Raw genomic sequence first — 12,571 nt, 5'->3', positions numbered from 1 at the left:
GTAATGTTGAACGCTTAGGCTTGTTCAGCCTACTCCCTCGACTATGTGTCCTAATGGTTTGCGGTCTCGGACCCCATGACCTTCCTGCCCCATGACCTTCTGACCCCATGACCTTCTGCACCATGACCTTTCAACCCCATGGCCTTCCTACCCTATGACCTTGTTACCCCTGCAGATGTGGTCGAGTGCCAGGACACAACCGGTACGCTCAACAAGTGCACCGATCCCGACACCTGCACCAACTCCCAAGGCTCCTACACGTGTGACTGTCCCGCGGGCTCGGAGCTGCAGAACGACAAGAGAACATGTCAAGGTGAATAGTAATTTTCAACATATATTATTGATCCCCGTAGGTAAATTTGAGTTGCAATGGTAAACATACATACATAAATACATCATCAAACACACATATTATATACACGCAAAGAATAACGAATAAAAATATCATTACCAATGCAAAACAATTTCAGAAGTATGCCTTTGCAGTGTAGCGCCCTGTTTCATTTTATTTTGAGGAAACAAAACTTTATCGATGCTTGGACCCTTGAGATATACACGGTGGGACGAGGGAATACTAAATGGCAGTGAATACTTCCTAGAAGCATGTGTTATAACTCATGTCGGCTCTACTAATCACTCTGTCTCGTAATCATTAAGTGCAATTCATACATCATAGCACAATCAATGACAACCATGTTATGCACATCATATTACTATAAACCGAAGAATACTTCGTGTAAGAAGGGCTAATAATCAAGAAGACATTTCATGAAATAATATTTTTAAAATGAGTTTTGAATTTTGCATCCGACTTTATCTCACTCAAATATTGAGGAAAAGAGTTGCAGAAAGATGGAGCTAGCTGAGGGAGAATATTATATTTATTTCCCTTTCTCTTTCTCTCTTTCTCTCTCTCCCCTCCCCTCGCCACCCACCTTTCCCTAGCCTGTGATGACTACCACTGGGGAGAGAACTGTGCTAATGAGTGTAGCTGCAACCCCAAAGGAACCAGAGAGTGCAATAAGGTCATTGGCTGTGTGTGTCTGGAAGGATACCTGGGTGTCCGGTGTGACGATGACATCGATGAATGTGCTGCGACAACGGACATCTGCAATTCTACGTCTGCCAACTGCATCAACACCCAAGGCTCTTACATCTGTCAGTGCTTAACCGGATACCAGAAACAGCTCGACGGTTCTTGCAAAGGTAAGTAGCACGTCTTGGAAAAATGCTTTTCATGGTTGCTGTTTATGAATTATGACACTACGGGTGGGTATTTCATAAAAAATCGCTGGGACGTGCCCTCTGAATCATGAGAAGATGAGCCAGGCTTAAAGAAACCCGCCCCAACTTAAAAAAACAAACAAACAACGAACCCAAACAAGCAAATAAAAACCCCCCAACCAAACAAAAACAGAAAAATAAGATATCATCACCACCAGCAACAACAACAAGAAAACAACAACTTGATCAACATTATTATGCTTGTGAGATTTTCTCAGACTTGTCGTTCGCTTTTGTTTGAATTGCGTCATTTTCTGTTCTCTGGATGCTTTATCGAATGGCATTGTGTGAAATGTCCGTAGGAGAAAGGATGAAAGAAGTAATAAGTAAATTAATCAAATATTTTTTGTTCTTTTTGCAGATATTGACGAGTGCGACTCATCCGTGTGCGACCACAAGTGCAATAACACTATGGGTAGTTACATCTGCTCTTGCTACCCTGGATTCCGTAGCGAGGGCGACAACTGCTTCGGTAAGTATCTGTATTTTGTTTGTACTCTCTTTCTCTCTCTCTCTCTCTCTCTCTCTCTCTCTCTCTCTCTCTCTCTCTCTCTCTCCCCCCTCTTTCTCTCTGTTTGTGTATGTTAGTGTGTGTGTGTGTGTGTGTGTGTGTGTTTGTTTGTGTGTGTGTGTGTGTGTGTGTGTGTGTGTGTGTGTGTGTGTGTGTGTGTGAGAGAGAGAGAGAGAGAGAGAGAGAGAGAGAGAGAGAGAGAGAGAGAGAGAGAGTGTGTGTGTGTGTGTGTGTGTGTGTGTGTGTGTGTGTGTGAGCATGTATGTGTTTTCCAGTTTCTTTGTTAATCGTTGAAAATTCAACAATCTACTAACAAGCCTGTCTCTGTTTGAAAGTCTCTATATGTCTGTTTGTCAGTCTCCTTGTCCCTCAAACAAACCAGTCGAAGGATAGCCGCTATTGTGTTGACTCGGACCACACCTTTTATTTAATTCAACCCTTGGTCTTTCCCGCAGACATTGACGAGTGCGCCGTTCCGGGCCTGAATGAATGCGAACAACTCTGCCGTAACACAGAGGGGAGCTTTGCTTGCGAGTGCTTTAGCGGATTCAGACTCAACACGACATCCAGGAACACTTGCTTGAGTAAGCTTTTGCCACTCTGCTCTTGCTCGGAGAGAAGCTTTAGCTATGAGCGTTAACTCTTACAATACGTTAGCCTTTTCCCTGTTTTGTCCCAGAAAGTTGTATGTGAAAATATTTATGCATTAGCCTTTTCTCTACAAAAAAGATGTATTTTAAGTGACGAGCTTGTTTTACCCAGCGATGTGTTTAAAAAGTAATGGAGATTTGATATATGGGGACATAGTACAGGCAAGTAGATGTTCATGATAAATGAGGAAAACTGTAAAGCAAAACAAGAACAACAACAAACAACAAACCATCCAAAAAGCAAACAAAAAACTCAAAACAAAACAAAACAACAAAAAAACCCAGCATCAAATGAAATAAACAACCAAAAAAGTGCCTCTCAATGTCAAGTCCTTGATGTTATCCCACTTTTTGTTTTTCAGGAATAAGTGCTACTGAGTGTGTTACCAAGAAGGATAATTGTTCCCATAGCTGTGTCGTTGATGGCAATCAAGAAACATGTATATGCCCATCAGGTTTCGTTCTTCAGGGCGACGGATTCACATGTGAAGGTACGCAATTTGCTACCCTAGAATTACAAAGTTCTATCTGCTCATTACCTAGCTTTGAGAAATTTGACGTTTAAAACTTTGAGTTTTACAATAATAGGTCAAATTTTTTTCGAATGCAATTCTTTGAATATCCAGATAATGAATTCGAATAATCTTCACTGCCATAATTATCATCACCATTGTCTTCTCTTTTTTTGCATATTCTTTTAGACGTCGACGAATGTCTCACCAACCCCTGCGTCAATGCCCAGGAATGTAAGAACGAACCGGTGGGCTCTTTCTCTTGCGTGTGCGCCAACGGGACTAAGCTAGCTGGAGACAAGGTCAAATGTCAAGGTTAGTAAAGATGCATACAATGTTGTCATAGTTCCGTTTTATTTGTCGTGCATCGTGACGAAATCAGAGAAAAATTGGGCGCTCGTCAAAGTAATGAAATTGAAAAAATCGGTACTGCCCCACCCGTTTGGGACTTTAAAAAAATCGAACCTTTGTTTTCTGCTTCAATACATTTATGTCCCTTTAAAACCAATGATTCTCAAGCTTTGAAAATCATTAAACTTTGGCGGCCATTTTTCTCGCTTATTTTTACTTTTGAAATCAGGTGACCCCACCTCCTTTAATCGAAAATATCTCGGCTTCTTTTCACGATAAATGGGTATGTTTTCCATCTCAAGCAAGACACTATGATACCCAAACTCCACATGTCCATATCTTGACGAGCGCCTGATTCCATCACGTCATGACACATTTGTTTCGGGCCGACTCCTGTGGTGCAGCTGTTCGGCGTTTGCTGTCGCATGCAGAAGATGTGGGTTTTCTTCTCGTGTGGTCAGGCATTTTAAAGCATATGCTTTTACCTTCAGGGACGTGGTCTCCTTTTTAGCCAAGGTTGGCCTAGGCAGGCAAAGATCTGAAATATATATGTTAATCGGGCGGGCTGGGAGAGGGAGGGGGGGGGTTGAAGCATTAACAATTCTTACTCTTCTTAATTCTTTCAGTGGTTACACATAGCTTCTCGGTTCTTTCTACTATAAAATACCCTGTATCTCGTCATTCTACCTGCCTTGGTTATTTTTGGTTTTAAGCCAGGTTCCCATGTACTGTTCCCATCTTCTGTTAGGTCTCCACCTGGCTATATACTCTCTTGCCTTCCACCTTTACATTTACCATTGCAATGTTATTTCCTTTTTTACCAGATTGTGACGACGGATTCTTTGGTGAACAGTGTGCCCAGCAGTGTATCTGCGACACCACGCACGGCAACTGCTCCCGTGTGGACGGTACGTGCAACTGCTTCGAAGGATGGACTGGGGTCTACTGTGACCAAGATGTCGACGAGTGTACTCGATCTCCCGACCCCGTGCAGTGTGGTGACAACTCATATTGTGTCAATGCTCCAGGCAGTTACAGGTGCGAGTGTAACATCGGTTTCTTCAGGACAGGGGCTGGTGAATGCACTGGTGAGTAAGGCTGCTTGGTGTACTATTAAAAACTTTCAGTGTACCCAATGAAGAAGTCTGTGCCGCAAAACAAGTATCCACACAAACAATAAAATAGAAGAATTTTATACTCCCAAATAGATGTATAATAGAGCAAAAGTTCACTGTAGTCTTGTACGCCTTCTAGTTTGAGGATCCCGCCACAACTAGACGCCACTATACAGTACAAATAGTATAAGGTACTGGGGGCAAACGTTTTATGTCTTCAAATAATTTAAACCGGAAGGGCTTTTTATATGTTAAAACGGTGGTGGTTGGTGGGTGCTTTGGTGTGTTTTTCTCCTTCTTTCCTATCAAACATCTATTGTCCGTATCTCTACTAACTCTATTTTGTGTTTGTTACTCTCTTATAACACTTCTAATCTTCGCACATATATGACCTTATTCCGTTGCAAGTGCCATAAAACTCTTACTAAACCCCAGGAAACAAAAATAGGAAACCAGTTATACGGTTAGACCATGACACCATTGGTTTTCTTCATTTTGACCTTTGCACTTTTGAAGACTGGCTTTTTTGTTGTTGTCAATTACCACATTGTGTAATACTTGTCACACTGAGAATCAATAAAATGTTTCAATCTCATTTAGGAAAATTAGTCTCATTCATCCGCTACTTTTTGTACACTAAGAATAATTTCATTGCCCTCTCACAGACTGTGACGCTACTCACTATGGCCAAGACTGTGCTCAAACCTGTCAATGTGAATATACCAACACCCTGGACTGTGACAATGTGAATGGGGCCTGCACTTGTCAAAACGGCTGGAATGGTACCCTTTGCACAGTTGATTTCGATGAATGCACAGAGGTTACAAACTACTGTTCTGGGCCCTTTGAAAATTGTAGCAACTTGAACGGTTCTGCGGAGTGTCTCTGTATCACGGGTTACGCCAGACCAGATGTCAATGCCTCTTGTCAAGGTAGGTGTATACCAGAGATGGAGATCAAAAATTTTCTGACCTCTGGATCGTTTGTTTGTCTAGGAGATCATGCATCAATTCTGTAATCTATCTTGCACCCATCTGCCACCGTGGTTCATTTGTCTCTCCATCTTTCTGTGGGCCCCACAATGTAGTGTAAAAGTCGTATTCAGTCCTCTTTTCCTTCCTTTGCCCGCCATCAATCTTAAAACGCAAAAAATACGTAGAATATAAAAAGGACATGTGCCAAACATACTGAATCGTAACTGTAACTTTGATTGTTTGCATTGCAACTCCCAACATAATTATACCACAGAGTTCTAAACTTGTACTTTATGAAAAGAGGCAGAAGTATGTTCGTTGCAGCTAGTCGTACCAAAAGTTCTTTACGCCTATGCGAGAACAATGCACAACGTAACACCTGGGCCTTCGGTCCTTTCGGAGATGGACGTTAAAGTCGGAGGTCCCACCTCTCAAATAACCTAATAGTGTTGAACGTATACCATTTTTCACACCTGGACTCACATTTTTCCATTTCAGCTTGCGATAGTTACAAGTACGGCGACAACTGCCAGAATGATTGTACGTGTGTACCTGCCAACACAGCCAGCTGCAGTAACGTGTACGGCAACTGTACTTGTAATGGTTTCTGGGAGGGAGTCGACTGTTCCACTGACATAGACGAATGCCAGGTTAATCAAAATCTCTGTGATTCCGTCACCGAGCAATGCCAGAATAATGTTGGCGCTCCACCTGATTGCCTTTGCGTCATTGGCTACGAACGACCAAATGCCACTGCTCAATGCCAAGGTAAGTTATCGTCACATTTTAGTGGAGTACGTTCTTGTATATGCCCTTTCATCCATTTTTAAAACTCTCCTAAAGTGTGTGTGTGTGTGTGTGTGTGTGTGTGTGTGTGTGTGTGTGTGTGTGTGTGTGTGTGTGTGTGTGTGTGTGTGTGTGTGTGTGTGTGTGTGTGTGTGTGTGTGTGTGTATGTGTATGTGTGTGTTTGAGAAAGAGAGAAAAGAAAATAATAAATGGGGAGACGCGTACCTGATGCACCTTCAGGAACACCCAGAAAAATGATTTTATTGCTCTCTCACAGCCTGTGACGCCACCCACTACGGCCAAGACTGTAATCAGACCTGTCAATGTGAATATGCCAACACCCTGGACTGTGACAATGGGAACGGAACCTGCACCTGTAAAATCGGCTGGGGCGGTTCCCTCTGTACGGTTGACATCCATGAATGTCAAGAGAATTCAAGCTTCTGTTCTGGACCCTTTGAAAGGTGTAACAACTTGAACGGCTCTGCGGAATGTTTGTGTAAATCGGGGTACGAAAGACCAAATACTGGTGATGATTGTGAAGGTAGGTGTTCTTCTGTTGGTGAACCTTGAAGGTGTCTGCTCTCCTGATTTGTCTGTTTCCTCCTCTGTTTGTTTATTAGTCTTTGTCTATCCATGTCTACACACATCTGGCATTGTTTCTATTTCTCTACTTATCTCTCCATTTGGTCATTTACTATCCAAACTCTATTCCACCCTATTGTACTACATAAACTGAAGGTATCGTCCTATTTTTCTGCTTGTTAATCAATACATGTGTGTGTGTGTGTGTGTGTGTGTGTGTGTGTGTGTGTGTGTGTGTGTGTATGTGTGAGTGTGTGTGTGTGTGTGTGTGTGTGAGTTTGCGTGTGTGTGTTTGTTTGTAGGTAGGGGGTAGGAAAACGGGGAGGTGTGAATATTTTTTTGATTGTTTCCATCTGTGTTTTAGGATTTCTTGGTTGGTCATAACAAACTAATTCGAAGCGGCCCACCTTCTGAATTGTACACATTTTGTCAACAGGGGCTTAATAAATTTGCAATAATTTCTGCAATCAGTCGAAGAAAGGAAATAATTTACAATTTTAGCGTGAGCGCCTTTTGTTTAAGACAGCATTGTTCATGTTTCTAGTGCACCAGACTGACAAAAGGTAAACAATAATAGAAAGATGAAGTTGTATTATTACTGATGCTTTTGCAAACAATGTTGATCGCATACTAATGAGTGCTTGCTCATTATAAGAGTAAAAGAAGCAAAAAAAAAACACATAGCATTTTCATTCAAAGATAACATTTTTTCTTCTATTCTTTTTTCAGATGTGAACGAGTGTCTCAATGATGCTTTGAGCGACTGCAGTGATACACAGCTGTGTGTCAATACAAATGGATCTTTCTCCTGTCAAAGTAATTGGCTTCAGTTCTTCTCGGGAAAAATATCATTGGTCCTTCCTGTTGCTAATAAAGTACTTAGGAAATGGCAGAAGTGGAAGTATGCGAATAATAATGTTCCATCGCCTAACGGGCTATCCGGCTGTATGTCACATGGACTGCTGATATTTTTTAATTTAAGGTGAAGCTTGGCCTATTGAACCTTCCAAAACTGCATACGCCCCAGAAATAAACACATCTAGATTTGAATTGTGAAGATATTGATATTATTATTTTAAAAAAAATCATTTTAGATTTTGACAAAAATCTGTTTTCTGATGCGCTTGTTATTTCTCTACTGACTTTGTGTATATATAGTGCTTCCCCTAGTCTCTTACGCCTCAAAAGTATCTTTATTATATTCTTCATTTCTTTATTATGTTTAACAGTGGTATAATTAGTAACCAGGGTTCCTTGTCATGTTTTCCAGACGGTGTACTTGGTAATCAGGGTTTCTTATCATGTTTTGCAGATGATGTACTCCCGTACAATTTGAAGGTCACACTTGGCTATAGGAACGATCAGATCGATCCGGACGTCTTTGATAACACAACGGCTGCGTTCAGGGAGCTGAGGAAGGAGATTGAGGCTGCGGTGAGTTGTGAACGAGTATCTCCAAAATATGTACCTTTGTCTCAAAATCAAACAAAGTCGCATGGCGTGGATTATTTTCTCCACCTTTTCATTTGGCTAATCCTTGATTGTAAAACTGTTAGCTGGTGGTTAGAGAGTGGATGTTACTGGTATGTACTCCTTCTTTTCCACCCTGTTTGTTTTGCTTCTGTCTATCTGCCTTGCTTTTTCCTGCTCTAAATTATATAGTTATTCTTTCGAAGTGTCCCCTTTGTTCAATCTAAATGTCAGAGTACTTGAGATCCTACTCAAGAAACAAAACCAGTTTTCCTGTATCTTTTGTTTTAGTTTATTTATATCTGAAACCGTTAACACGGAATGGAATATTTTTGTCAGGCATAATTAAATTTCTTTATGCTTTTGTTATTTTGCATGACACTCTATTTTCTCTTTGTTGAGGCACTAGTGGTAGACTGTTCAGAGCTGTCTCATTTCTTTAATATCTGTCTATAGGAGCGACTCCACTTGTGGATGTGGTGTATATATGTCCATAGTGTAATAGTCAGGCTTTTCTCTGTTGTAGGCAGAAGACATGCGTTTAAATCCCGGATGGGGACATTCTGTTATCGGATATCTCCGTCCGTCTGTCTGTTGATATGCAATCTCTGGCTTGACCCAGGTTTGCTTTGACAGACAATGTCGAAGAAGTTTGCCACTTACGTTATCTGTGTTGTGTCGATGGGGTGGAATCAGCTCTCGTCAATTTTTGGGCATGTGACGTCATTGGTATCATTTTAAAGCTTGCTTATTTGTCAATCTGTGGATGAAAAAATATACCCTCTATTCCAATTTACAAATCGAGATATTTGCGATTGAGGGAGGTGGGGGTCGCTTGGTTTCAGAGGTACAATTAGCGAGAAGACGGCCGCCAAAGTTTGGTAACTTCCATAGCTTGAAAGTCCTTGGAAAATTAAAATGTACATTTTTTGTGTTTTTAACGAACTTTTGTTTGAGTAGAGTTCACGAATAAATGTGTCTTCAATAGACATAAAAGGTGTTAACCTTACATTAAAACACAACTTTTCTACAAAAATTGCCAAACCGGTAGAAACATGCCAAAATCTTTGATTTCATTATTTTGACGAGCGCCTGATTTCACAACGATGCCTCACATATTGTGTTGATGGGGTCGTTGGACCTTTAGCCTCATTCTTTTACAATTAACGCACAGTATTGTCAGTATTTTTTGCGAAAGAAACATACATTTCATGTTACTGCCTGCCTAATGAAAAATGAAATACTTTTTTTTCTCCTCGCCTTCTGACTATTTCTTTTCTTCTTTTCCAGCTTCTTCAATATGGAGTCAGTAACATCGGACCATCCATTGCACGGGTGATGGTAGTTGAGTTCCGGTGAGTTCTTTATTTATTGTACTTTTACATTGTGTAATGCTTTTAGAACAGAAGGCTCACCCCTTGTTCTAATCTTTATATGGGCTAGATGTCCTTCTGAACACGATCGACTACTGGAAGCAAATTGTAATAATAATACTGATAACTCTGGGAGCAGGGCCGAAGGCTGACTTGTTTGACAGGGTAATCAAAGTCAAATGGGACCAGTGTAGGGCCCGGAGATATCACACAAGAATCTTACTCGAGGCGGCAACACTGCGTTGCGAATGAAAAATGAAAACAAATCCTGACTTCATGTTGTATGTATGTTCAACCTCTTAAATAATCGGGAAAGTATCTCATAAATATTTTTTCCAACAAACATTAAATTCATCTTTAGATACGAATACACAAACACAAAGCAAAGAAGCAGAGGTGTCAGTTCTACAGTATGTAATACCAGCGAGACTAAATTCTTTGGTAGAACATGACAATTATAAATCTTTCTATTTCACATTTGGCTGTTTTTGTCTTGCGTTTCGCTGCTAGGAGCCGGTGTCATAAACGAGGTCACGATCTGATTATGGGACGGTATAAAGTCGAGGTAAAAAGACAAGCACTTGCAGCAGTCAAGATATTATTAGGATTTAGTTCCCCTCACATCTGTGAGGTAGACTCGACCAGAGTAATAGTTCGTTTATACAATCAGTGCTTGTGACTGCTTATTAATGTGGCCCGAAAGGGGTGAACAGGGTATATGTGGCAATGAAACAGTTTTGACTGTATGTAGCACACATCATGTTCCCTTCAACTCTTTTGGTAGACTCTTCCAGCCTCACTGTAGGCTTACTTAATCAAAGCTTGCGACTGTTTATGGAGTGGCACGATATGGGTGAACAGGCTCTTTCTGTGGCTATGAAACTGTTTCGAATGTTAGGCATACCGTTCATTGGTGATTATGAGCGTCTTTTTACATTTAATTTATGAGGTTTATGTCTATGGGTGAATTTGACTGCGGCAATGTTTCAAAATTAGGAAGGGAAGCAGTGATTATTTGATTATATAGACGCTTCGCCACTGTCTGGGGGGGGGGGGGGGTTCGCAGAAAGTGGGTGGTTTGTGGGTGCCCCTAGTAAGTAATGCCTGCTTTATTTTCTCCTGTTATTTCCTGTCTGTTATACCAACGAGCATATCTAATTCAATCAACTCCTGTCATGATCATAGACTTTGTCAAAAAATATGGCGAATAACTTCTTTCCCATCAAACGCCTCCCGTCGGTACGAATGTGACCTATTTGTTTTGCGACTACTTCAAAAGCCATATTAAAATACCTACTATTTTTTATATACAGGAACGGGTCTGTCATTGCCCTGGGATTTGTCCAGGTGGATGAGACAAAGACAAACAACCCACCTGGTGACGCTGCTGCCTTGGCTCACGAGCTGGCGAACGCCAACACGCTGACGGTCAACGGCGCGGCTATTCCCATCAGCTCCCTCGAGTACAACAATATTCCAGGTACGTTTTATAAGATCCCTCGAGTAGAACTCTATCCTATGTAAGCTTTATGAACTCTCTCAAATACAACTCTATCCCCATGAGCAGCAATTGCAACTCTTTGTCAAGTAAACCTTTTGTCTCCCTAGCTTTTGCGTAGCAGGGAAACAATATACTGACATAATATTCATCAGCTGTTGGTCTCAATTTTTTCCATTCAGAAGAGATGTATTAATAATTCATCAAATCAGAACGAAATAAAAGACTGTTGCCCTTTGATTTTCTTTGCAAATTCTGTAAACTATTTGGTCATTATAGATTAGTTCGTAAAGTTTTGTGAAATGTGTCCAATTGTTTCTTCTCTTTTCTCCCCCTCTACCCAGTGACACCAACCGTGCAAAAATGTGATCTCCTGAACTGCCCAGTGGGTACAGTGTGCCAGGTGATCAGCGGGAAACCCAATTGTACGGAGGCGGCACCAGACAGCGGTAAGAACGGCAGACATAGTAACGATAATTTATTGAAATGGAGATGACAATATTACTTAATTATCCCAGCAATGCTGTATTACAATAGTAGGCATTCAGATCACCCAATCATGATCATCATGATCATCATTGTAAACAGCAAAGGATAAAAAAAAGGTTGAGACTTGTAGTGTAGAATTCCCAAGAATATTTCATATACGCTCACCACCATGATCATGGTCATTGTCGTTGTCATCATCGTCTTCATCACCATCAACAACAACAACAACAGCAACAACAACAGCAACAAATAAATATTACGTTTCCCAGTTTCACGCAAATTGTCAGATCACGCAGCGGCAGCTATGTACGTCTAAAAAAAAGAAAAAAAAGAAATAAATAAAAGAAGTTTTAAACCATCTAGCATAAGGCTATTGTCAGAATAAGCATAGATGTGTATTGCTCTTTAGAGTATGTACATGTATTTATATAACCCCAAAGGGCTTGTGACTAAATTCCTGCTTGTTGTTGAATTATGCATCTGGTGTGATATGTACATTTTGTTAGCTTTACTTCTCTTTTCGTATTGAATTTTAATGAGAGTAATGTATAATTTAGATTTTCATGTATACCTGCATGTGCTTTTACCGTCCTGTACAGTCAAGAAAAATTTCCCTTTTGGATAATAAAGTACTATCTTATCTTATCTTATATCTATATTTCCAGACAGCGACAGAGATCTCATCATCGGTCTGTCCGTGGGGCTGCCCTTGTTCCTCCTCCTTACAATCATTATCGCTATCCTCGTTTGCCTGTACGTGCGCAGGAAGAGATCTGCTGGCGATGCTTCCAGCACACCTTCTGTCGACAGGTATTTTATACATAATTTTTTTTACCTCAACAATAATAATGATTGATTTTGCTGGGAGTTTAAGTCAGTCTGTTGTCTGTTTCAGCTGTTGAATTCTCTCTCTCTCTCTCTCTCTCTCTCTCTCTCTCTCTCTCTGTCTCTCTCTCTTTCTCTGTCTCTCTC

At 40.8% G+C, this 12,571-nt stretch overlaps 1 protein-coding gene across 1 annotated transcript in view; it reads left to right on the top strand.

Annotated features, from left to right (window-relative positions):
• The window catches only part of LOC101851669, a gene marked incomplete at its 5' end in the record, with an annotated part of 35,539 nt that overhangs the window by 15,294 nt on the left and 7,674 nt on the right, over nt 1-12,571 (top strand). Inside the window, 16 exon segments of the mRNA XM_005107145.3 lie at nt 176-313; nt 946-1,206; nt 1,646-1,756; nt 2,251-2,379; nt 2,808-2,936; nt 3,147-3,272; nt 4,133-4,396; nt 5,089-5,355; nt 5,896-6,165; nt 6,462-6,728; nt 7,499-7,585; nt 8,082-8,203; nt 9,530-9,594; nt 10,926-11,092; nt 11,455-11,559; nt 12,265-12,409. Of these exon segments, the coding sequence (XP_005107202.2) occupies nt 176-313; nt 946-1,206; nt 1,646-1,756; nt 2,251-2,379; nt 2,808-2,936; nt 3,147-3,272; nt 4,133-4,396; nt 5,089-5,355; nt 5,896-6,165; nt 6,462-6,728; nt 7,499-7,585; nt 8,082-8,203; nt 9,530-9,594; nt 10,926-11,092; nt 11,455-11,559; nt 12,265-12,409 (2,653 nt within the window).

Source organism: Aplysia californica, unplaced genomic scaffold, assembly GCF_000002075.1.
Source record: "Aplysia californica isolate F4 #8 unplaced genomic scaffold, AplCal3.0 scaffold00579, whole genome shotgun sequence".
Lineage (NCBI taxonomy): Eukaryota > Metazoa > Mollusca > Gastropoda > Aplysiida > Aplysiidae > Aplysia > Aplysia californica.
Note: the sequence above shows the minus strand (reverse complement) of the source record. Positions and strands in the feature narration are given on the sequence as shown.